This window comes from Pleurodeles waltl, chromosome 6 (assembly GCF_031143425.1).
Source record: "Pleurodeles waltl isolate 20211129_DDA chromosome 6, aPleWal1.hap1.20221129, whole genome shotgun sequence".
Lineage (NCBI taxonomy): Eukaryota > Metazoa > Chordata > Amphibia > Caudata > Salamandridae > Pleurodeles > Pleurodeles waltl.
In genome coordinates this window covers 1,136,222,542-1,136,250,105 of record NC_090445.1, presented here as the reverse complement: position 1 = coordinate 1,136,250,105, position 27,564 = coordinate 1,136,222,542, and the positions used below count along the sequence as shown (strand labels likewise).

Sequence of the window (27,564 nt, the reverse complement as noted above, 5' to 3'; positions counted from 1 at the left end):
TGGAAGATTTCATCCGTGTGCTTGTAAAGGGAGCTTGTTTTAAGTGTATTGCTTCTGTGTTTATTTGGAAGGACTGGTAAATGTCATTGACCATCTCTGTGTTTGGATTGAGAGTGACATTTCAGTGTCTTGTAAAGACAGGTTTGTGTTCTTCGTCCATGCTTCTGGATTGACTGGTGCTTGTGTTTCATTGCCTCTGGGTTGGTTTCGGAATGGAGTTGCAGTTGTGCCCCTTGTGCTGATTGGTAGGGGAGCTATGTGGTTTCTGGATATTCTGCTGTATTATATGAGTTGCATGTAATCAACAAATACGCAGATGCTGATACTCTGAACTTTGATTTGGGGGTGCCGTTGTGTCACACCAAATGTGTTGGTTATTTATGTGGGTGAAGTGATACATTCATGTCTTAATAAACTAAAGGAAGTTGACATCACACTCTGCTAGATTTCCTCTTATCTAAATAACAGATCACAATAGATCCACACACTGCCTTTCTCTTCAGATCCTTGCTGCGTAAAAACAAGAATTTTACAAGGATCTGTCGTATCACCTCTTCTTTACCAAATACATGAAACCACTACTAAATCTTGTCAACAGTTTTGAACTCACTACAGCTTCAGATTACATAGAAAATGTCTTAAAACTGGAAGCCTCTAAGGAGCCAGAAACATCTAAACTAAACACCTGCCTCATAGCCATTGAAAAGTGGATGACGTGGAATCACCTCATGTAGAATGCTTCAAAAACTGAAACTACTGGTGTCCGTTTACTGGAAAAACTGACCCTATATATTTATTGCCAGTTGAACTGGAACCTCCACCAAAAACAACTTCACAACTTTGTTTTACTCCACACTTCCCATAAATACTCAAGTGGACAAGCTGTCCCAGTTTACCTTGTACACTGCGCAAATCTTTAAACACATCTTTAAATGCCTTAGATTTCCTTAATAAGGTACAAGCAGCATCACACATTCTCTCGGTTCTTGACTATTCTACTAAACTATACCACAGCACTTCACTCTCAACTATCAGAAGGTTACAGAGAATGCAAAACTCAGCAGCAAGACTGCTTCTAGATGTACAAACTCACATTTCTGCGGTCCTGAAAGCTATACACTGGCTCCCAATAGCAAGAACATCCTCTTTCAAACTACTGTGCATTCCTCACTTTGCTATTAATTGCAAACGACCAACATTCAATCAAGCAAAAATCACAAAATATTCCCAACTCAGGCACTAACATTCCAGACTGGCACTGTGCTTAATAATTCCCCCTTAAAGGAAGAAAACCATTGATGCCAGCAGCAAAATGTGGAATTCTCTTAAACAGCAAAACGTGGAATTCTCTACCTGCTAAGTTCAGAGCCACTGAGAATCACTTAAAGTACAGAAGGATGGTTAAGACCTGGTTATTCCCAGCGTTACCCAAGAATCCACACATTCTCACTTCCTTCCCACAGCCAGATAGCCTTAAAGATAAAAAAAAAAGTGCTAGATCAGCAGCATCCCTTAAAAGCAACCACAATATGTCAGAGAACCACATCTCCCTGCAAACTCAACACCCACTCGTCTTTTTCAAGCAAACACATAATCGGTATGATCAATGCAAACCCCAATGGCTGTCTGCTCACTGTCAAGACATACTCAATAGCCCATAAAGCAAAGTCTGACCGTTACAGTGATATTCAATATGTATATATAAGACGTCAGCGTCATTGGGAGTCAGGCGGAGCAGCAAAAGATGGAACAACTTATATCACTGGGCCACAGGTAATCATTTTTCCGCCTTTCTTTTTACACTTTTTATTTCCTCAGATTGCTTCCTACCACAACATTCCAAAAACCCTGCATTAAAATAACATGTTTTATAACTATGAATGTTTCTGTTTGCTGCCTTCCTATAAGGATGATACTTTCATTAAACTGAGTTGGCTGCATGCTTAGTGCCTCCGTGTTTCTCCTGCTCTTGCACATGCCTGCTGCCTTAATATGCACAAAATTTAAGTAAAATTACCACACCTCCCCTTACAGAGCATAAAAGTATATCCGTTGCTGCAAATGCCAAAATCTGTCTAACCTGTCTACTCATTCTGCTCCCATAAAGCAGAGTTTCATTCTCTTCTTCCTCTCCTTGCTTGTGCACAATATTTAGTCTCTCTCATCCTGTTAACCCAACCCATTTTATCTCCTACAATAACTCACTCTAGTTACAAACCTGAACTCCTATTAACATAATGCATCACTGTAGGAAAGTACCATCTTGCCTGGCATGTTACCCCCATTTTTCACTGTATATATGTTGTTTTAGTTGTATGTGTCACTGGGACCCTGTTCCCCAGGGCCCCAGTGCTCATAAGTGTGCCTGAATGTGTTACCTGTGTAGTGACTAACTGTCTCACTGAGGCTCTGCTAATCAGAACCTCAGTGGTTATGCTCTCTCATTTCTTTCAAATTGTCACTAACAGGCTAGTGACCAACTTTACCAATTTACATTGGCTTACTGGAACACCCTTATAAATCCCTAGTATATGGTACTGAGGTACCCAGGGTATTGGGGTTCCAGGAGATCCCTATGGGCTGCAGCATTTCTTTTGCCACCCATAGGGAGCTCTGACAATTCTTACACAGTCCTGCCACTGCAGCCTGAGTGAAATAACGTCCACGTTATTTCACAGCCATTTTACACTGCACTTAAGTAACTTATAAGTCACCTATATGTCTAACCTTTACCTGGTAAAGGTTAGGTGCAAAGTTACTTAGTGTGAGGGCACCCTGGCACTAGCCAAGGTGCCCCCACATTGTTCAGGGCCAATTCCCCGGACTTTGTGAGTGCGTGGACACCATTACACGTGTGCACTACATATAGGTCACTACCTATATGTAGCTTCACAATGGTAACTCCGAATATGGCCATGTAACATGTCTATGATCATGGAATTGCCCCCTCTATGCCATCCTGGCATAGTTGGCACAATCCCATGATCCCAGTGGTCTGTAGCACAGACCCTGGTACTGCCAAACTACCTTTCCTGGGGTTTCACTGCAGCTGCTGCTGCTGCCAACCCCTCAGACAGGCATCTGCCCTCCTGGGGTCCAGCCAGGCCTGGCCCAGGATGGCAGAACAAAGAACTTCCTCTGAGAGAGGGTGTTACACCCTCTCCCTTTGGAAAATGGTGTGAAGGCAGGGGAGGAGTAGCCTCCCCCAGCCTCTGGAAATGCTTTCTTGGGCACAGATGTGCCCAATTCTGCATAAGCCAGTCTACACCGGTTCAGGGGACCCCTTAGCCCTGCTCTGGCGCAAAACTGGACAAAGGAAAGGGGAGTGACCACTCCCCTGACCTGCACCTCCCCTGGGAGGTGTCCAGAGCTCCTCCAGTGTGCTCCAGACCTCTGCCATCTTGGAAACAGAGGTGCTGCTGGCACACTGGACTGCTCTGAGTGGCCAGTGCCACCAGGTGACGTCAGGGACTCCTTCTGATAGGCTCCTTCAGGTGTTGCTAGCCTATCCCCTCTCCTAGGTAGCCAAACCCTCTTTTCTGGCTATTTAGGGTCTCTGTCTCTGGGGAAACTTTAGATAATGAATGCAAGAGCTCATCCGAGTTCCTCTGCATCTCTCTCTTCACCTTCTGCCAAGGAATCGACTGCTGACCGCGCTGGAAGCCTGCAAAACTGCAACATAGTAGCTAAGACGACTACTGCAACTCTGTAACGCTGATCCTGCCGCCTTCTCGACTGTTTTCCTGGTGGTGCATGCTGTGGGGGTAGTCTGCCTCCTCTCTGCTCTAGAAGCTCCGAAGAAATCTCCCGTGGGTCGACGGAATCTTCCCCCTGCAACCGCAGGCACCAAAAAGCTGCATTACCGGTCCCTTGGGTCTCCTCTCAGCACGACGAGCGAGGTCCCTCGAATCCAGCAACTCTGTCCAAGTGACTCCCACAGTCCAGTGACTCTTCAGTCCAAGTTTGGTGGAGGTAAGTCCTTGCCTCACCTCACTAGACTGCATTGCTGGGAACCGCGACTTTTGCAGCTACTCCGGCCCCTGTGCACTTCCGGCGGAAATCCTTTGTGCACAGCCAAGCCTGGGTCCACGGCACTCTAACCTGCATTGCACGACTTTCTAAGTTGGTCTCCGGCGACGTGGGACTCCTTTGTGTAACTTCGGGTGAGCACCGTTTCACGCATCCTCGTAGTGCCTGTTTCTGGCACTTCTCCGGGTGCTACCTGCTGCTGAGAGGGCTCCTTGTCTTGCTCGACGTCCCCTCTACCTCCTGGTGCAATTTGCGACATCCTGGTCCTTCCTGGGCCACAGCAGCGTCCAAAAACGCTAACCGCACGATTTGCAGCTAGCAAGGCTTGTTGGCGTTCTTTCGGCGGGAAAACACTTCTGCACGACTCTCCACGGCGAGAGGGATCCGTCCACCAAAGGGGAAGTCTCTAGCCCTTTTCGTTCCTGCAGAAACCTCAGCTTCTTCTGTCCAGTAGAAGCTTCTTTGCACCCATAGCTGGCATTTCCTGGGCATATGCCCATCTCCGACTTGCTTGTGACTTTTGGACTTGGTCCCCTTGTTCCACAGGTACCCTAGATTGGAAATCCATCGTTGTTGCATTGTTGGTTTGTGTCTTTCCTGCATTATTCCTCTAACACGACTTCTTTGTCCTTAGGGGAACTTTAGTGCACTTTGCACTCACTTTTCAGGGTCTTGGGGAGGGTTATTTTTCTAACTCTTACTATTTTCTAATAGTCCCAGCGACCCTCTACAAGGTCACATAGGTTTGTGTTGCCCCTATCCCTATGTGTCCCCATTGCATCCTATTGTAACTATACATTGTTTGCACTGTTTTCTAAGACTATACTGCATATTTTTGGTATTGTGTATATATATCTTGTGTATATTTCCTATCCTCTCACTGAGGGTACACTCTGAGATACTTTGGCATATTGTCATAAAAATAAAGTACCTTTATTTTTAGTATAACTGTGTATTGTGTTTTCTTATGATATTGTGCATATGACACTAAGTGGTACTGTAGGAGCTTCACTCGTCTCCTAGTTCAGCCTAAGCTGCTCTGCTAAGCTACCATTATCTATCAGCCTAAGCTGCTAGACACCCTATACACTAATAAGGGATAACTGGGCCTGGTGCAAGGTGCAAGTACCCCTTGGTACTCACTACAAGCCAGTCCAGCCTCCTACAATCACCACTTGAAATGAAGTATATTCTTCAGTTTCCTTAGAGCACAAAGGCTTAACCTAATGACAACATTAGTAATAATTAACCACTAGATTACCACTAATTGTGGTCTACGGAATAGCATGGTACTCTCTATAAAGCACTTCAGTACCTCGTCAGTGGTAGCAAGCGCTACATAAATGCTCTCAGAATACATTACAATTCTGAGTTCACTGTTGCTGTTACTTTGGGTTTTACCTACTTTGTTAGTGAGATATGTGTGTCCTTTGTGTTGAATTTGCTTACATGATAAGGTTTGCATTTAAATGGTTTGTGTTATCTCTTGTTTTTGTTTGTACGTTTTAAGGGGGCAGTTGCACAATCTCAAGTGCAATCTGCTATATTGATGATGTAGTGAGCAGTGAGACTGTAGAATATGGTGTGTTCCCTTGTGCTCTGCATGAGCTGAAAGCTGTCGACAAACTTTAGAGTGAGGGTGACAGTTTTTGTGGAGCGTACACCATCTTATCTTGTAACTTAAAATGTAAAATCACAGCAACTTTTGTACATCTGCCTGATGGACGTGATTTTACAGCAAATGCGACTGTGACATCCTAACTCCTTTTTTTGTTTTCTGGCCTATCAATTTTATTGTTCTGTTCAGAGCCCTAATGTAGTTATCATTACGTGTTAATTGACAGTCTCTCTCTCTCTCTCTACATATATGGGCTTTTTCTGGCACTGTTTTTTCTATGGTCTGCCTCGTTACTTGGAAAAAACCCAATATGATGAGAAGGACATCTTAAATCCCTCCAAACACCCCCACTGAAATACAGAGGCCCGGAAGGTAGTAGCCTAATCCTAATGATATTCAGTCTCTACCTGCACCCCAGGGATGTTTCCAGCCAATAAAGATATTGTACATCACTAATGTGTGGATGGCACTCATCGCTATATTAAGATGTCATCTTCAGCTGACAAACATCTAAGCATTGCCTACATTCCATTCAGTGCGAGGCTAAAGCTAAATCTCACTGACAGAATTTGTACTGATCAATAGGGATGAACTTCCATTGATATTGTGAGTTTGTTGATAATGCAGCTAGATGGCTTCTCCACTCACTGTGAATGGCAAATCTATCTGATTCTCCATTTACCACTGTCTTTCTTCAAAGATCACATCGATTACAACGCCTAAACAACTCGTATCAGATCAGCCCCTTCCAATTCCTACACAAGAAAACCCTCTGCCACAGTACTTTCGCACTTTACAACCTAATATGCCTTTGTCACAGCCCACATAGACAGGGGTAATAGCTTCCCCACTGACCTCCTTCACTTCAGCCTCATCTCACAGACAGCTGCCTTCCACCTGGCCCCCTAACTAATCACTGGAAATTGAAAATGTTACCACTTTCAGATCTCTCCACTGGCTCCAGTTAACACCCTATATTAAACTCTAATCACTGTGCAACATTTACAAGACCACAAATGCTTAAAAACCAAACTACCTAGTGCAAGGAATCTCCTTCACTGGCTGAACCCATATTAACCACGTCACAAACAGCTGATGTAGGGAGTAGCCTGTTCCAAGAACTCTAAAGCAAGAAATAAGCCTTTTCTTTCTTAGCTTCCTAAGAAACACCACAAATGTATTATTAGCATCCTCATTCTTAATTTTTAGAAAAAAGCCAAGACCCTGCTCTTCTCATTACATTTCCATAATAGGGAACCCACAATGTAGATAATGTAAATTACAAGAATTGTGTAATCTTTTTATTTTATGACTCCTTATAAACTATGTAAAACTGTAACTGTGATGTAACCTGCTCCTCTTCTGATTTTGTAAATGTCAGTGCATGCTATATATACACTTAATGTTTGAACAAGTTGAGCCCGCTCCATGTATAGTGCTCTCTTTCTCTTGTGGTTAGTGCTTCATAATATAAGTACTCCCAAAATAAAATAACTTTAAAAAGATGCTGGGAGAGATGTCTGATAAATTGTGCAACCGGGTCCATGTTGATGCAGTGAGAATAGTAAATGTCTCTCTTTTAACACCTTCCCCTACGTGGTTCACCGAAATGGCTTAAATTGGAGTGGTGGTAGTAAATATTATCCCTTTAGTGTCCAGCATCTTCCCCTACATGGCTTAGGTTGTAGTGGGAATATTAAATATTACCCCTTTAGTGTCCCACCACTTACACAAAATGGTTTGGATTGGAGTGAGAAAATTAAATGTCACCTCTTTAGTGTCAAACACCCTCATCTAAATGGTTTGGATTGGAGTAGAAATAGTAAATGAAAACCCATTTAGTGTCCAACAACTTCTCCAAAATTATTTAGATTGGAGTGGAAATAGTAAATGTCACCCATTTACTGTCCTACTTTCCCTCGCAATGGTTTAGATTGGGGTGGGGAAAGTAAATGTCACCCCTTTAACATCCAACACCTTCCGTTACATGGATTAGATCGGAGAGGGAATAGTAACTGTAAACACTTTAGTGCCAAGCGCCTTCCACTAAATGCCTTAGATTGGAGTGGCTATTGCATGTTTTTACATACATTATTAATATTTGCATTTTTTGTATTAATAAAGGTAGCTCTCACAATGTTTTCATTTTTATTTGTATTTTTTAACATGTATTTAATGTATATTTGTTAGAAATTGAGTCTCTAGTTGGCAGTCAGCTTACGCCCTGTCCAAGTAGGGGCCCTCACTCTAGTCAGTGTAAGGGAGGTACACAGCTCAGATAACCCCTGATCACCCCCTTGGTAGCTTGGCACAATCAGTCAGGCGTATCTCAGAGGCAATGTGTAAAGTATTTGTACCAACACACACAGTAACAGAGTGAAAACACCACAAAAGGAGTCCACACCAGTTTAGAAAAAAAAACAATATTTATCTAAGTAAAATAAGACCAAAATGACAAAAAACCAACATACACAAGAAAAGATTCAAATTTTCAAAGATTTATCTTCAATATAGCGCTTAGAAACGCAATAGCTCCAACTTGGGCTATTGCAACATCGTTGATGGAGTCGTTCCCAAATAATCTGACACCACTCGCGAGGAGGGCGGCGCCGGTTACAAAGTCGCATGGACCCCAGGTACAGTACCTTTGGCAAACGAGGAAACAAGCCAGTGAACAGAATCAGGGAGGAGAGGGCGTCACGGAATCTGGTGTGGTGTCGGTTCTTTACTGCAGAGCAGGGGAGTTGATGCAGCGTTGGTGCAAGGTGTTGGTTCCTTTCGATATGGCGGGGTTGATGAATCTGGCAGGTCAAGACGGATTGAGTGACCTCACGGGGTCACGGTCACACCACAGGGCTACAGGTGCCGCTGCGGAGTTAAGTGTCACGGATGTCAGTGACACCACCTATGGATGACATCCTCCTTAGTGTGCTCTTTCCTTACACTCTTGGGAAGGTGCAGTCTCCTCTCAGACTGCACTGAAGAAATGCTGCCACCATCTGTGCTGGACCTGCTCCTGAAATCCAGCTCCTTCAAGCTCAGCTCCTGAGCCAAACACATTTTCTCCTTCTCCTTGGCAATTCTTTCTTTTTCCATGGCAATTTTTTCTTTCTCTTCATCCCTTCTCACCCTAGCCAGCTCCAGCTGAAACTCCCTGTCATGCTGTAGCTTGAGCGTCTCCATTTCCAGTTGATACCTCCTGTTTTCCCACCTGTCCTCCAGTTCCTTCTGGGTTAGGCCATTGGAAGGAACACTGCTTCCTGCCCTGGAGGTCCTCCCCACAGGCATGCCTTGGTTAGCCAACAAACATCATGGATGCTCTGCACCTCCACATTACCAGCAACATTCTCCTACTCTGTGGGCCCACCAGACTCCTTTGCTGCCAGACAGGCCCTTAGCGCCTTTTGCAGCTTCTCCAGTTTTAGTAAAGTTTTTAATAGGACACTTGAATTCTCTGCAAAGCTTTTTGAGCTGAGGCACCATATAGGTCTCCAGCCTCTCCTACTCCAACACTATTTCTGAAGATCCAGCGGACGGCTCACTACTGAGACATGATTGTGAGTAAGGCTTAACAAAGGTGCAGAGTTTCAGAAGGCAAGGGAAATCCAAAAAGGAAAAAGCAAAAATCCCTGAGAAAAACAGTATGTGGTTGTGTAATGGTCTGCAATAAAACAGTAACGTACACCAGTCACTGTTTGTCAAGTACAAATACAAGTCCTATCCCACCGCTGCCACCAAATGTTAGAGATGGGGGGTCTCTATTTGGGAGTCATTTTACACCCTGTCCAAGTAGGGACCCTCACTCTAGTCAGGGTAAGGGAGATACACAGATCAGATAACCACTGCACACCCCCTTGGTAGCTTGGCACAAGCTGTCAGGCTTATCTCAGAGGCTACGTGTAAAGTATTTGTACCAACACACACAGCAACACAGTGGCAACACCACAAAAGGACTTCACACCAGTTTAGAAAAATATAGTCAATATTTATCTAAGTAAAACAAGACCAAAACGACAAAAATCCAGCATAAACAAGCAGAGATACACATTTTCCAAAGATAAAACTTCAATATAGCGCTTAGAAACACAATAGCTCCATCTTGTGGTATTCGAAGTCGTTGACAGAGTACTTCCCAACAATCGGACCTCACTCGCGAGGAGGGCGGCACCGGTCACGGAGTCGCACAGACCCCCAGGTACAGTACCGTTGGTAAACGAGGAAACAAGCAAGTGCAGGGATTCAGGGAGGTGAGACGACGCAGGATCAGATGCTCGTACCTTACTGCAGAGCAGGGGAGGTGATTTTGTGTTGGTGCAAGGCATCAGTTCCTGACGATCAGGCGGGGTTGATGAATCCTGCAGGTCAAGACACATAGGGGGTTATTCCAACTTTGGAGGTGGTGTTAATCCGTCCCAAAAGTGACGGTAAAGTGACGGATATACCACCAGCCGTATTACGAGTCCATTATATCCTATGGAACTCGTAATACGGCTGGTGGTATATCCGTCAGTTTACCGTCACTTTTGGGATGGATTAACACCTCCTCCAAAGTTGGAATAACCCCCATAGTGTGACCTCATGAGGTTGCTATCATGCCACGGGGCTACAGGTGCCGCAGCGGAGTCAAGTGTCACCGACGACGGTGGCACGGCACTTTGGGACTCACAGAGTTGCAGAACTTTAACAAGGATGCAGCGGCGTCAGGCCTGCGGTGTCGGTCTGGATCGTCTCACTCCAGGGGGGGCCACAGCTTAGTATTGCAGGCAGTGGCGTGGAGTCGTGCAGCGGTGTCGGTTCTGGAGTCGTCCGGAGTCAGTGTGCCTGGATTTTCTTGTTTCTCACCAGAGCCCACTTCCAAGGGCCCAGGAACTGGATTGGCACCACTTGGTAAGTCAGGGTACTCAGCAGGAGTACCCAGGTGCTGGCAGGTGAAGACTTGGATGTCCTTGAGACTTCATAACAGGAGGCAAACTCAGTCTAAGCCCTTGGAGAAACTTCACAAGCAGGATTTCAGAAAGCAAAGTCCAGTCCTTTCCCTCTTAAGGCAGAAGCGGTAGCAGCAGGCCAGCACAGCAAAGCAGCAGGCAGAGTGGTAGATTCTCCTGAAGCATCAAGCTCTTCACCTTGGCAGAGATTCCTCTTGATCCAGAAGTAATCTAAAAGTCTGGGGTTTTGGGCCCTTTACATATATGCATTTCTGCCTTTGAAGTAGGCACACTTCAAAGGAAAGTCTCTCTTGTTCACATGATCCTCCCTTGCCCAGGCCTGGCCACAGACATACACCAAGGAGTTGGAGACTGCATTGTGTGAGGACAGACACAGTCCTTTCAGGTGCAGGTGTCAGCTCCTCCCTACCCACTCAAGCTCAGGAAGACTCATCAGGATATGCAGGACACACCTCAAGTCCCTTTGTGTCACTATCTAGAGGGAATTCAGAAACAGCCCAACTGACCCAGATCTGGATTGCACAGGCAGGCAGAGACACATAATGGTTTAGCAAGAAAGTGCTCACTTTCTAAAAATGGCAAAAACAGACAATCTAAAAAACAAAAGGTGTATTTTACGATTGTGAGTTCAGAGACCCCAAACTCCACATCTCCATCTGCTCTCAATGGGAAACTCCACTTTAAAGACATATAAAGGCAGTCTTCATGTTAATCTATGGGAGAGATAGGACTTGCAATAGTGAAAAACGAATATGGCAGTATTTCACTATCAGGACATGTAAAACACACCAGTATATGTCCTACCTTTTAAATACACTGCACCCTTCCCACGGGGATACCTAGGCCCTACCTTAGGGGTGCCTTACATGAAGCAAAAGGGAAGGTTTGGGTCTGGCAAGTGGGTACACTTGCCAGGTCGAATTGGCAGTGCAAAACTGCACACACAGACACTGCAGTGGCAGGTCTAAGACATGTTTACAGGGCCACTCGTGGGTAGCACTATCAGTGCTGCAGGACCACTAGTAGGATTTGATTTACAGGCCCTGGGCACCCATAGTGCACTTTACTAGGGACTTACCAGTAAATCAAATGTGCCAATCATGGAAAACCAATTACTAATATCTTTCAGACAGAGTGAACTTGCACTTCAGCACCGCTTAGTAGTGGTAAAGTGCCCAGAGTATCAAAACCAGCAAACACAAATTACAGCACAGGGTCCAAAAACAGGAGGTCAGAAGCAAAAAGTACAGGGAAACAATGCCAAGAGCTGCTAGGTTTTAATGCATATATATTTTGTTTAGAAACAACATTTCGATAACTGTATTCATATGTTTTACATTTTTTATAGCTTTTCAAAATATTTTCTTTTACATTTTTTAACCATTTTTATTTAAAGTTGAATTGCATTCTGTAGGGAGATAGTCTTTTTTTTCATTTTGCTCCCTTTTTTACCACTAACTTTAATTTTGTAACATATGTGTGTCACATGTCAGTGGTTTCTATGGTAGTGAGTAGCGAAAAGGTGCTGCTGCTCCTTGGATAAAGTAAGATCTTTTTTAAGGTTTACAATAGAGTTTCGGACTCAGGGAAATGTTGGCGGAACGAGTTAATGGTAGTTATAGTGATGGTTTCTAGTTGTATTTATTTGTAGTTTGTAATATTTTGTTTAATAGTGTTGTGTGTTATGCCTAGTTAGAGTTTGGTATTACTGTATTATATTTTATTTAATGCTATGTTATATTATGTATTCTTAATAGTTTTAATTTAATGCTTTAAGATAGTGTTTTCTGTGGGTGAGTATTGTATGTTTTTTTACAGGTTTTCAGTTCCGAAATTATCTTTTGGACGTTTGGACTTTGCATTTTTTCCATAGGAAATTATTTTGGTTAATAGTAAACCATTATTTTTACTTGTGAACCAGTTCTTTTTTTTTTTTTTTTTTTACATTCTTTAAAAAGTTTTTTTATGGTTCCTTACGATGTTGAATTTACTTGTTAGATTTTAAATCGACCTATTTCATTTTTTCTTTTTTTTAAACTTTTTTACCTTTTTTGGATTTATTTTTCCCATTTGTGGTGGGTTATAATTTTGCAACCTGACCATGGACGAAGATCTTGTACTTTTGCTCCACACAAAGAACAGGAAAAAGAATGATTTGAGCTAATGCAATCAGGAAATTATAGAAGATCAGTCTGGGCCATTGGTAAATAAAGAATGTTTGATGTAAGGATCACAAGTCCATTGGCAAATGCCAGATTTTGGCCTGCTGCATGTGACGAATGCACAGGTTGTGAAGAAATTCCAAGAAGGTACCGTAAAAGTGATTTGGTGTTAGCGCTAGCTAATGTTAAAGTAAGCTCACCTGTGAGCATACAATTCAGAATAGAACAATAAAATGTTTTGCAGATTCTGACACCCCTGTTACCGTCATATCCACAGCTCATTTCAAAACAAAATGCCATAAAGACAATGTGAGTGAATACTCATCAATCTAGATATCAAAATATATGTGTGCTCTAGGGTTATTTAGCTGCTGAGAGTTCATTGCAGATGAGGGTTTAGATACAGTAGAATGGAAGAATCAGAGTGGACTTAAGATACAACTGGATCTGTGGCCGCACCACAGGTCATGTCTTTCAGACAGTGGGGTCGATTGGAAATGGCATTGGCTGAAGGCAGGTTGGTCTTCCTAGAAGGCTTGGGTAAACTTGGGTAAATCTTCAAAAGAGTGCAGACTATAAAGTCATCTAAGGATGGCATCTTCAGCTACTGTACTGTACTTTTTATGCAAAGACCATAAAATTAATCTACAACTTTTATGTTATAGTCTATCTTGTCTGTGTAATATCGAAGGTATTTAAACCCAAATCCATTCTCTTATCTGCCAATACGTGCGCTCTGCATCTCACGGACAGGGGACAACATGTTTAATTTCTGGGTTTACTAAAGTACTATGCCAGGTTTTTACCTATTTATTCCATTAAAACTGCCCCCTCTTCTCCACGGGGTACTGATTAAGTTGAAAGTTGTTGGAATGAGCATAGAGAACAAAGATTCGATTTTGTAAAGTGTGATATTTTGCCTGTACATGGTGTGCAATCCTTTGACCTCTATCTTTGGTGAGTGTGTGGGTGTTTGTATGTACTCATCTGTGTAAAAGGCCCATGGTGTTGTTGCCGTTATAAGTAGGATCGACAGAGAGAAAAGCCACACCATACATATTGCATCATAAATACTATAACAAGCAGTTAATCACTGCTGAGTAACTGCATGCAAGTCTTTGAAAAGTATATGGGCAGGCAAACATTTTGCTAATGCTTCGAATCTCAAGTCTCTGTTGCAAGTTCTAATGTGCTGAAACTTTCCATTGCAAGACATCAGTATGTTTAATGTGATGGGCGCCGCCTATTCATGAGTATCAATTTCACTGAGTATATTGTGGGAAAATCGAATAATTAATGCCTTTGTAAACTGTTAGGCTGGATCTCCACTTGAAGTGCTGGAATGAAGGTGATAATAATAAATGTTTGTTGACTGAGGTGGAGTTCAAACATGCTTTGGAAGTTCGTGGCTCAAACCGTGTACAGAGCGGGCTTTCACTGGGACAGGGTTCTTGGTGAGATCTGTGAACTTGCTTATCACCTGGTCACAGACGGAACAGTGTCTGCTGGGGGGGGAACTGAGTTGTAGAAACGGTATTAAACTATTGTCTATTAAGGGCAATTCATTCTGCTGATGTGACAAGTCTGTACCTCCTTGTAAGGTATAACTACTTTTAGTCAGCCTTACCCAAAAGTGCCAACTAGGTACGCCTGCCCAAATGAGTTACAAAAAACATGTTGTGGGAGAAACATAGATGTTATAGTGGAATTAGTGATTATCTTGTGTTATGTGTGCTGTTTAACTATTACAGGGAGGCATCCCTCACTCCTGTAAAATAAATCTGATAGCTGAAGTAAAAACTGGAAATGTATTTTATGGGTCCATTTTTAGTGCTGTCAGAAAGTAAGCATTATACGATCACAAACAAAGCTGAAGTTGTTATAAGTAATGACTTGGGTAGGGATAGCCTGCACCCGAACAGTTTGTGATGATCTTCAACTTACATCTTCAGACAATAATGTTTTTGCATATGGCTGGCATGCACCCATCATTGCGCAGCCTTGCACCATCTTTAGACCAGGGTCCAGGCAGAATAATCCCACTGTAGTGAAATTGTGTGGACAGTGGGCTGTAGCGTGTGGTGTGTGTTGGGAGTGTGTAATGCAATCAGTTTTGTACTCTGATAAGGCATCCCCAGTTCCGATATTTGTGAGGGCATTAGGCATTGCTGGAGTACTGCTTGGATGAAGAAATTTGGAAAGAGGTTTTTGCTTGGCAATAAGCTAACCCTGTGAAAGCTTATGAGGTGATTTGGAGAAAGGAATGTTGTTAAAATAATTTTCAAGGCACTAAGGTATGTGTAAATTATTGGCTGGTGTTTGAGTGGTCTTGTGTTAAATATGCATTGATGATGTCCAGGATTTGAGGATGGCAAGTGGTTTATTTTGCAGTGAAATCTGAAAGAGGCTAGTAGTGGCAGTGGTACTGGGGTGAGACCTCTTTGAATGGTTTTTAATGTGAGGATGATGGAGGTCAGGGAGCGGACCAGCCAGGCTTTTAGAAGTGTGTCAGGAGGAAGGTAATTCCTCATCTGCTGTCTTTGTCAAGTTGTCCATTGCCATAGGGCAAGCAGGTGTCTAAGTTGGTGTATTTGTGCTGGCAACGTGCACCTCTGCACATAGGTTAAGGCAATCAATCCATTTGAAAACCTGCGCATTAAATGTGTGCTTTTCTCTGGTGTAATTGTTATGTTTCTTTCTATATTTTGATTGTGAGGTAAAAGAAGTGCCTTATCTGTGACTTTATTGGGCTTTGTCCTTTGAATGTATATTAGAATAGGATAGTGGTTATGACCTGGGTTTTGCTGGATGGTAATACGATAAACAGAGACTATTTGTAATACAGAAAATGAACTGTTGATCTACCCATGTGTGCTGTTTCGTTCATTTATTGGATATACTTTCCAAATTCTAAAAAACAGATATTGATAGCTTATGGAAATAGCTACTAATGAACTGCATTCACAACGATTACCACTTCAGCAGAACCAATTGTTTATTTATTCAAGAAATAAAAAGGCAGAAAGCCAGGAATTAAAGTTTCTTTTGCATTTCACAACTCTGCTGTTTAGCACTACAACACAGAATACCAGCATATTTTTGTCAGGCAACATCATTGTGCATTGTGGGGTTTGTAGTTTAGCTTTTACCAGTTTTATTATGTGCTAGCCCGCATAAAAATTGCGGTTGGCTAAAATGCCAAAACTTTCATTTGGCCAATATGTTATAGGTGACGTAGTGTCACTTGTCCTCTATTTGTAAAATTTTACAAAGTTCCTTAATCCATTTCAAAAACGTCTTATTTGATGCGTAAAACCAAAAGTAAACTCACTTTTTCACTCACATCAAGCTTTAGAATAAACATGGGCAATGTGGAGCATTTTTTCTTATGTACAGTGGAACGTCTTGTACTGAGCTTCACTACACAGTGAAGGTACAACATGGACAGCTCAGCTCAACCTTACCTAACACATAGTATAAGTAAAGGACAGGTGGCGGTAGCAGAAGGAACATCACACCATTCCCTTACATATACAGAATCGGCACAATACACGTGGCTAACACACTTAATAGTGAATGAGAGGCATTAAATTACTGTTTCATGGTTTCATTAAACAGACATAAGCCCACCAGAAGGGAAACATCCTGAACAACTAGGTCTAAACCACTACTTGCCTGAACCACTACTGCTAAACAACTAAAAAGTCTCTACAACTAAGTACTGAACAACTACTGTCTGAACAACTACTGTGTCTGAATAACAATTGCCTGATCAACTAATTTTAAGGTAAGGTTTTCCTTTTGGTTTTTATGGTTTATTAGTTGTTTAGAATATATATATATATTAGTTGTTCGGGCAATTGTTATTCAGATACAGTAGTTGTTCAGACAGTAGTTGTTCAGTACTTAGTTGTAGAGACTTTTTAGTTGTTTAGCAGTAGTGGTTTAGGCTATAGTTGTTTAGGACCTAGTTGTTCTGTCACATATTCCCACCAGAAGTATAAAAGTCCTGGAATAAGCAGACAAACCTCTTAAGGATATATCAAACTCATGTAGATGATGAATACCTCCCTAGCTAGTATGGTATGCTTCATCATTAGCCCCGATCTTGTACTGTGAAGTATTCTAGAGTATTGCTGCTCACCGGTTGTGCTGTTCCCCAGTTATTAGTTCTCTAGTTTGGGTGAGAATATGTTACTTATGTCAACATTTAAGTTCTCCCTTTGTTAAACTATCAGTTTACATGTTATTTGCTGGTGTCTCCCTATCACAAGATTAAAAACTGGGTGGGCCATCAACTCTTTTCCATTAACATGTTTCAGTTGTTGTATATTGTCCCTGTTGTCTCAGGCCCTTTTCTCATGAACATAGGTATTTCACATCAAATATTGTGAAATAATCCCTGCTTCATAATGCATGTTCACCAGCATCAGAAGTGGGGGCGGGGACGATGGGGCAAATTTCCTCATGGCCCACTCCTTGAACAGGTCTCACAACATGTTATTGGTGAGGTTGTCAGCACTTGCTGCATGTTTCACAGCCTAAGCTCTGAACAGGCCATTTCCACGCTGCCAAGTCACACTCGCAGCTGACAGGGTGTGTGCACCAGGAGTGCATAGGACTTGAGACTGAGAACACAGGGCCAGATGTAGGTAGGTATACAATTGCGACTTGCAATTTGCGAGTCATAGCGACTCGCAAATTGCAACTCGCAATTCGAGATGCAGAAAGGTGTCTCAGACACCTTCTGCGACTCGCTATGGGGTCGAAAAGAGCCACCTCATGAATATTAATGAGGTGGGTCGCAGTTTGCGACCCCATAGCGAGTCTAGGCACTCACAGGGATGGTGGCCTGCTGGAGACAGCAGACCACCATGTCTGTGACTGCTTTTAAATAAAGCAGTTTTTTTTTTTCTTTTTGCAGCCCGTTTTCCTTAAATGAAAACGAGCTGCAAAAAGAAAAAATACTGAAACCATTTAGTTTCGTTTGCTCTGCTCTGAAAAAATTATTTTTGTGGCATTCACAAAGGGGAAGGGGTCCCATGGGGACCCCTTCCCTTTTGCGAATGAGTTACCATCCACTTCAAGTGGATGGTAACTGCGAGTTGGTTTGCGACCGCTTTCGCGGTCACAAAGCAACTCAACATCGCGATGCGGTCGCAAATAGGAAGGGAACACCCCTTCCTATTTGTGAGTCGGAATCACATTTTGCGAGTCGGTACTGACTCGCAAAATGTGACTCTGCATCGCGTTCAGCCTTTTGTGCCTCGCAAACTGCATTTTTTGCCGTTTGCGAGGCGCAAAAGGCTTCCTACATCTGGCCCTAAGTACCCAACACCAAAGCATCTCCTACCGCACTACCAGCGTCAGTAGGGCAGCGGAAGTGAGGCGGTGACTACCAGGTCCCATAATTCTCATTGGCCTTATCTGTTTTGGAGCCTGTGTGGAGAAGCAGTGCCATGAATGCTAAGGAGAATAGCTCTTAGCTCAGCTGAGTGGCCTTTATTAAAATTAGAGAACTACACACTTTCTGCTGTGACAATTTCATTAATGACTCAAAAGGCAAGTCAGTTATCTTGTTTCTTCTATATAAGGCTTCATTTTTTTTATAGATTGTGTGACATAGCTCATACATAAGAGAAGATGTTGCATAGAATGCATCCTGAAATATTTTAAGGTGCTCTCAAATGTGATGATCATGGAAAATAAGGTACATTGAAGAAAAGTAATTGCTTAGAGTCACACTGCTTGGTCAAGCTTATAAAATGGAATCGAAACCAGGTTTCCTGATTAGACACTGCAATTCAGATACTGAATGCATGTCATGCTCTTTTCCCCTTCAGCCATCATTTTATTAGTGACTCAAGAGGTCAAGTCAGTTGTCTTTTCTCTCTTATACGGGACCAGCATCATTGTTATGGAGCAACGTTATGGTCCATTTAACTATATACACGAGACATATACAGTGCATACTTTGAACTGAATTATTTAAAGGTGTCCTCAGATATGATGATCACTCAAAATGACAGAGAAGGAAGAAAGTAATTGTCCTGTGCCACACATTGTGTGTGAAGCTGTGATTGATACCTGTGTCTCTGGGTCGGAATGCCGCAACTATGTTTGCTCTCTGTACAATAAAAGTTTCTGACTGGCCTGGGTATGTTATGTAAGTGCATTAAAATATCCTTCATTTTTTTCAGAATATTTTATTACGTTTTAAACGAAAGAAAACCATGACATATATTATATCACCTAATCTATATTGTGTCAGATTTTAAGAAAATAAAACATAGTGAAACATAGACTAGTATGCTTAAACCGAGTATTGAATTAAAATTACACAGACAAATACAAAGTAAAAAAAGATTCCATAGTATCAAACAATGAAAGATACATACCATAACACTTTGGCCAGAAATAGTTCAAGCTTCCTTCCTTCAATGGACGATGTGTACCTATAGGGTAACATCAACACCATTTTTTCACATCACAGTACAGATACAAATCGAGCAGCAGCGGTGCAAGCATCACTGCCTCACAGGATAGGGAAGTGTCACTGCATGACATTAGCAAAACACGTTTTTCTCTTTCACATATCAGGCTGTAAGTGCAGTCTTTCATTTCCAGCAGAACAGATCCAACTGGGCAGACGAGTTCATGCTTTCATCGCTCACAGAACATGTACACTGAAGGGGTGAATGACATGTAGGTCTGAGACATATCTTTAGAGCGGGTGCTTAACTTACTGAGAGGAATTTACAGGAGGATGAATGAGTAAATATGCAAGTTCTGACACTGTTCTCACTTAGATTCCAGCTGCTGTCACTCAGAGACCTGCTGCTTGTGTATCGGGAAATTTCAGTAACCCAATAGATAGATCATGGCTATTTGGCGGAGCCTCACTGTAGCCCAAGTAACAATGCTCTAGACAAGCACACAGTAGCCGACCTCTTCGAAGAGACTTAGAATACATGCCCATCAGGCACTGTGCAATGCCAGCCTCGGTGCTGCACCTGTTCAAAATGTTGAGGGCCGCCAGTGATGCCCAGGTCCGAATTTAAACATGGCTGATACTATTCATGTAATATAAGTTGTGTGTTGCCCCTACAGGGACATTGGTGGGGTGTTTCGTGTATTTGAACAGTTCATTCTAAAATAATCCCTGGTCAGTGTGCCTCGCCGTACAAGATTGAGAGCACATCTTTTTTTGTCAGTTGTAAGGAGCAGCATTACGTGGCTAGGAAGTGCACCGTTGTAGTTATTGATTAAGGGGGAAGTGGAAGGCCTCCCTTCGCACCTAGTAAGTAACTTTCTGGACCATGCTTATTCAATAAATAATATTACCGACGTATTTAATACCTGTAACGTTTTAAACTAAATTAAACAAAATGTTACAGATTTTTTTCGTTGGTACTACTAGGGCAAAACACACAGAGTGCTGCCGTGCAGCGTCCTTGGTGTTCCTTAACCAGCGTTTTTCTTTCCCGGTTTCCGAGGTAACCCTAACAACGAAAAGGTGACGCAACATGAATAATTCTATTGAGATGCATTGGTTTAAACGATTATTAGGAGGATCGGAACAAAGGCGGATATGTACGAAAGATGAAGCTATTTAAGTTACAGCTCATGTTAGAGGCACTACACTGACTTCAGTATTGAAATGAAATTTAGAGTGATTTCAGCATATCAGACTTTTTGCCCATTACTGGGATTCGACGCGCGGTCTTAGCAAGGATATTGTGTTTTCCTTTGTTCGTTCCATGAAAATACGGATGGTATTCTAAAAAAACTGGAATGATTGTTATGCAAGCAAGACACAAGGCGTAGTTATACATAATTTGTGTCTGTGATGAGGCTGGTATCAGCCTCAGGTTGTGATTCTCTCTGGTATATATTAACCGGCATATAAACAATAGAAATGAAGCATTTTGTTATTGCACATTTATATCAATTAACAGCCTTTATTAGTTGTATTGTTTGTTGATGTACCACAAAACATTGGTGCGCTGTTCTCCTCTATTGACATCATTTTGGGAGAAATAGAGCTTGTGCACGAAAGGAGCCAAGAACTTAGACTGAATTAAGGACCTTTCCCAATCTACATTAATTTTTGTGTGTTTTTATTTAAGAGAAGCAACTATGTATTTACTTAAGAGCAGATATTTTGCTAGTTTAGGATTGATGGAAGAGTTTGTCTCCTAACTTGCATAGCACACCTAATGTTTTATTCCTGCACCCATTAGAAACGCAACAATTAATTATCTTTAAAATGGATCAGATATTCTCGGATTGTTTTTGTGTGCAAGCAGTTTACAAACAATGTGTAAACGGGCATGGACAGATCAGCGGAAACCGAACAAGGACGAGCAAAGTCACATCATAATCATGATTAAAGTCTGGGTTGTTAAGGGAACTGGGTTATATTATTTCAAATTTCAGTGGGGTACTAAATTCGGTGTGAAACATTTTGAATCTTGATTCTCTGCCCAACTCGCAACAACACTCCCACACCCCTCCCACCGCTGCAGAGCTCAGTTGCATGGGGTAAACGTGCAGATATTGATGAATCACACAGATTATGAATAAATGGTGGGGCGATTGCTTGGCAATTTTAACTTTACATCTGGGAAAACTTTGAGGATCATTCAGACATTACATACTATTAGGGCATGTTTTGGAGAACATCATATCCTACTTTTGAAATGTTCAATTTTTGTGTGTACCTCCTGATAGCACTGGGACCTGGAAACTGCTTTGTGGGACACCTGCATGCCATTGTGTCTTGCCGAGTAGTGCACTGCATTGCAGTGCTTGAAATGATATTTGATGGGAGACATTTCTAAAATCCTATATACCGGAGGTTTTTCTGCACGATCACAGGTTGGAGTATGGTCAAAGTAACTGTTCTGTAAATGAACGGGCAACAAACTAAGACTGTCTGTTTGCTATCCGTTTATTTTATTTTATTTTATTTCAAGAGCAGTCACTAGAAGTACGAATTAACATTTCCTCCCGATTCGATAAGGAAAATGGGCCTGTTTTCCTATTTTTCGATGGTTTTGCCTAGGTATTACGTGGTCTGTCATGGCCATGGGGTAGACTGATAAATGGCATGATGTTTTTTACTCTGTCGCACGCCCCAGTCTTTCCAACTTCATTTTGGAGTATTCAAGGGAGAGAAGGAAAAAGCCCTCACCTAGGGAGCAATCAAAAGACTTTTCCTTTTCTATGTGTAATGTGGACGTTGCATCGACATCTGAGGGAACTGCTTTACTGGATAATTATTATATGGTGCTCAGGGCAGAGGTATCCTGTCATTCTGAGCACTAAAACATGTTTTAATGTACTATAACATATCTATCAGTAAGCCTTCAATAACACTTTTTATCCATGATGAATGCTCCATCATCATTGGAAAGGCCAGTGTACCGTGCCCTGAAGTGCCTGTGTAAGCTGCAGAAGAGATGGGTTTCCCGTCCAACCCCTCCCGGATGGTCGCTCCCGGATGGTCGAGTGCCCCGCAAGCTCCTCAGCCGCTAGCAGGCACCCAACCTTTCCTTGTGACAAAAATGAGTCTTTGATGGTGCAAAAAAGTCCACAGTTTTATTTAAGTAACATGTTCAACCATAGTGTTGAAAATGATCCCCCAAACATAGAACAGTTGTCCGTTGATCCAGTTCAGTTGATTCAGTCCAACACAGCATCCCCTTACAGCACCCTGAGTGAATGCCCCGTTTGAGCAGCGGTCTAGCACATCCTGCGACCTCTGAGCTACATGTTGCCGCCAAGTGTTGTGGGCGGCTCTTGTGCCTAACCCAGGCTGCGTGTGCTGTGTCCACCTTCTGCCGACCCCTTGCTGACCAATAGCCTGCTCCCCACTCTGCAATCCGTGACTGCGATACACACAATTCTGGTTTGGGTGGGTGGGCCAATGCAAAGGCTCATGACCTCCTTTGGAAACACCCCCCACAATACCTAAAAACCTTATGGCCTGATCCATGGGGGCCCCAAGCTGATGATTCGTCCCTTTAAATCATGCTGCCAATCAGGTGCCCAGACTTTTCTCGGGCTATGTACCCTCCTGCTCCCTGGTTCGTCCCTCAGGTAGGTGTTTGTCATGGGCCACCCCAGCTATTTGGTTACACTTCCCTGGCCTACGTGCTAACCCCTCCCAGATGGGTGAGTGCCCAACAAGCTTCTTGGTCACTACATGCATCCAACCTTTCTTTGTGATAAAACATGAGTCTTTGATGGTGCACAAACAACCGCAGTTTTATTCAAGTAACAGGTTCAAACATTCTGTTCAAAATTATCCCTCAAACATAAAACACATTATTGCCAATTGTTCGTATATCCAGTTCAGTCGGCTCAGTCCAGTACAGCACCTCCTGACAGCACTCTTAGTGAATGACGCACTAAAGCAGGGTTCTAACACATCCAGCGACCTCTAGACCACACCTTGCTGCCAAGTGTTGTAGGTGGCCTTTGTACCTAACCTGGGCTGCATGTGCCATCCTTTGCTGATCCTTTGCCGACCAATAGCCTGAAGCCCGTACCCCTGCCATGAGGCATCCCAAGGGCATGCACTTGAGCGGCTCCTTCTTTGGCTATAACGCTTCCTCTGCTATCCCTTTGTGCTCTCATGCCCCGCTGCCTGTGTTTTCTCGACCTCAGACAGCTTCCCCACCTGCTCCCCCCATTGTTGCCTAATTATAAGCCTAGCAGCTCAAGCGCCCCCCAATGTTGAGGAGGAACAGGCCCATGCCTATGCCCATCAAGTGTACCCCGTCTGGTTTGTAAAATATCTTTGTGTTTTGAGGTTGATGAGCACATGCCTCACAAATCCCCACCCATAGGCCTTGCACACCTTAGATGTGGTAATATTCAACTTCTTCCTGGATCTTTCTGTTGCTGCATTATCTACTGCTCCCCTCCATTTGAATCTTGGTATGATCTCTGACCATACCAGCTCTGCTGGTGTTGTGAGCCTGGCTACTGCTGTCAGCCCAGCTATCGTAGCCCTGATTAAATCTCGATGCCCCAGGTCAGCTACGTTGTTCCTGCCCGGATACACTACTATTGCGTCAGGCTTCTCATCTTTTGGCACTTCGTATTTATCGGTAGGCAACAGGTGCCTCCATCGCATCCCTGGTTTGCCTGTCCAGGAGGTCGGTGTGTTGCACAGCCACATTCCCTCATAATCCTTTTGTGCCCACACCCACCTCTGTGCCAAGTATCTATACCATGCACGCTTGACTGGAGGGACCTCTCATGAGAAAAAAATCTCAGCTTAAGTCAGTGTAACCCCAGAAGGCCCCCAACGCCCAATGGCCTATCCGTTTGATGCGCTCTGCGTTCAGACCATTGGCAGCTGCTGTTGTTGCAGCACCTGTGCGGAATGAGTATGGCACAAATTCTTTCAGTGTGAGGCCTGCAGCGCTAATGGCCTTTCTAAGGACTGCGTTAAATTGGAAGCGGCTTAGGTGTGATCCGTCCTTGTGCTGGAAAAGAGGCTGGTTGATCTGGACGCCAGTCTTCAGGTAAATACACATTCAGCAAACAGGGCAGCATTCATTGTCTTCCAAGTAGTGCAAGTCTGTGTGCTTGTCTCTGCCCTCTAGGTCTGTTTTTGATCTGCGTAGGTATATTGTCATGGCTCTCCATGTACTGGTCCCCCTCTTTCAAGCATATGATCCCCGGATTGAATCTGGCAGGGGCTACCAGTTTGCTAACCCTGTATCCCCTGAAGAAGGCAAGGGAGAAGGCCGTCCTAAAGAGTAGTAACTCGTGTCTGTGTGTGCAGATGCTCTGGAATTCTCAAAGTACTTTCTGCAAGGTGCTGAAACATGTTGGAAGTCTCCCGTCTCACTGCTTTGGTTGGGAGGTGCCCCGAGCTCTTCGTAGCTGCACTACAATAAAAAGCACTGGCAGGGTCTCTGATACCCGCTAGTTTTCCATAATAAGATACTACGCCAATGTGGTTTTATGCCCAAGATTTCATTTTTCCCCTCGAGAAGGCCCTCTGTATAAAGTCTTCCACATACCTACTGGACACTTTGCCACACCCTTGTGCGCCTGTTATGGCCAGGAACGTCTCCCAGCACTTGCAGTATTTGTTTGCTGTCTTGGGTACTAGGGCATTTTCCAGCAGCATTGTCAGATCGGGTCTACCAGGTTCCAGAGTTATCGAGTTATCTTACAATAAGCCTCCAATAACACTTTTTATCCATCATGAATGCCCTGTCATTGTTGGAAAGGCTTGGTCGTGAAGTACATCAGATGCAGAATAGATGGGTTTTCTCATGCTTCTGGATTGATATAAAATCAAATTATGCTTGATTCGCAAATTACTTTGAGGTCAGTGTTGAAACTTGTCAACCACCTCGCATAAAGGTAGGGATTTTGAAAACATTTTGTGAGGCTGACTGTAGAAGTTGTAGTACGCTGCTTTATTTGAGAAAGGTGATGAAACCAGTTTTGTGTGTTGAGGTGTTATCCTACTTTTCTGAGGTAGAGGCCTGTGTACTGTGCAGAGTGGCCGTACTCACGGAGATGTAAGCTGTAGTTTGACAGAAAATGTTTTCTTATGACAAGGTGGTCACAGACGGCTTTGAATTGTGAAGTTGTCATTATTACACTGTCTTTCTCTTAACCATCACTGCATCAGATGGTTCACACGGGTATTACTCCACAAGGCCACAAACAGCTAAGAAAAATGTACTTAAGGGAAATGATTGCTGGAATACCACTGATTGCTGTTTCTTTGGCCTCTTGTTTTTAGAACATCGGGAAGAGGATGTCGTGCTGCGAGTTTATCGGAAATCTGGAAGGACTGAATGGTGGCAGCGATTTTCCAAGGGAGCTGCTGAAGGTAAAACATATCAAATTATCCTTGGCTGATGCCAGGCCATCCAGTTTTGATTTATGGCTCAGATTCCATGTCTGACACCTGCATAATATATCTCTGCTTCAGATGAGTTTGTTGTTTCCCTTTTAGCTTTCGGTTACATTTTTGGGCCTGCTAAAAAGATGCACATTTCATTTTCTATTCTTTAAAAAACAAGTTGTGCAGAATTTACATGCTGCTCAATCTGCTTCATCACTTATCTTTGTGATCCTTACTTACACATGCCACAGTTCCTATCATAGGTAATCATATGATTGAGATAAGGAACAAGGGGCTTGGTGAGAGACATTATTTGCTAATGGCATTAAATTAAAGGCAAACCGCAGTTTGAGATAATTAGCAGTACTTGCCGATGGAGCTGTCATGATCCCAGCTGCATGCTTTCCCTATGAAATTACTGATAACTAGGCTTTAAAAAAAGATTTAACAAAAAAGTAGAACATTAAGCGCTGAAAAGTTTGCCTAATAAGTTGTGTATATTTGTAAAAAATATTTTCATTTGAAAAAGCTCAGTGTTTCGTTGGTATGTATGCTTTTTACTTCGTGTCATTCCACGCGGATCGTTTTCGTTCAGCTTGATTTCATTTTCATCCCTCTGATTTTTTGGGTATCACTTGTAGCTTTTTGTTTGAAAGGAAAGCTTATTTGTTTTATAGTGCTGCCAACTCTCTCCTGTCTATTGAATGCGGTACTTTTGTATGTATTTGTTAGTTCTCATTTGCATCATGTCAAAAACAGATTATATTGTGATCAGTTTGCATTATTGTAATTAGCAAACAGACAGTTAAAAACAGATTATGTTATACTCACCATAGGCAGTTCCTGGTCTAATTTCAGTTCTGTAAATTGTTTTTGTTGTCTACAGCACATGGTTGCCCGTTTCTAAAATTCTGGACCATTCTAGTTTTTCATAGTTTTCCTTTAATACTTATTTTGAAGGGAGGATACAGTAGTTCATTTTCAATTTCGTTTCGGTGTTATCTGTATTGCTTAAAATAGCTTTCCTAAGCAGCTTATTTCTAGTGTTACAAAGATTTATCTAAATATACAGCAGTGTAGAAACGCTATCTATTTGAAAATATGTTTTAGTAAATAATTCTTATTGTACTATTCATATGTTAGAGACAGTAGTTCTTATACACAGAGCAAGTAAATGTGGCATTTATTAATGCCCACAATGACTACTAAACACACTTTACTTAAGCTTTAGTCTGATGCTGCCATGATCCCCCGGGCCTTATGTAGTGGAGGGGGCATTGCGGGAGGCAAGCATCAGTGGATAAACAGGACGATGTGTGCACAGCGCTCTCTCTCGCTCTCTTACTCTCGCATTCTCTCTTTCTCATTTTTAAGTTTTGGTCAATTGTCACTTTTGGACTTAGGGCACTATCTGCCCATTCATTACCTTTTAGTTCACTGTTACTGCCTACTTCTGCGCCGAGCCATATCCTTGCTAGATAATAAGCTTTGACTCCTGTGGATTCTTTATTTGGTTTTTTTTCTGGGCACCACTGACTTTGTGATACTGTGTGTAGCGATCAATATTACAGGCTTCTAACTAGCTGCAGTTTTTACCCCATGAACAGCGAATCTGTCACTATTTACATGGAATTCAGTTGCCTCTTAACTTTTATAAACCAAGGTATAATTACTGTTTTCCTTGATTATGTGCTAGAATCAAGAAACAGAATCAGGATTGCACGAGACGTGGCAGGTGGCTCTGTGGGCTTTGTTGACATGTTTTGTTAATTGTGATTTAATTAACTGTACCTTACTATATAAAATAAAACTCCTTGATATACTATAGTTAGTTACTATTTAGGTACGATCACTGAATCATACCCATTCATATTCACAATGCTCTCTCAGTCGGTATCCCATAAATCTCATATTGACACAAAG

The 27,564-nt window shown here is 42.6% G+C and overlaps 1 protein-coding gene across 2 annotated transcripts in view; it reads left to right on the top strand.

Moving 5' to 3' along the window:
- The window catches only part of PSD (pleckstrin and Sec7 domain containing), an 841,983-nt gene that overhangs the window by 507,817 nt on the left and 306,602 nt on the right, over positions 1 to 27,564 (top strand). For both annotated transcript variants that reach the window (XM_069240342.1, XM_069240341.1), the window contains one exon: positions 25,537 to 25,626. In XM_069240342.1, coding sequence (XP_069096443.1) covers positions 25,537 to 25,626 — 90 coding nt within the window. The remainder of the gene's footprint in view (positions 1 to 25,536; positions 25,627 to 27,564) is intronic.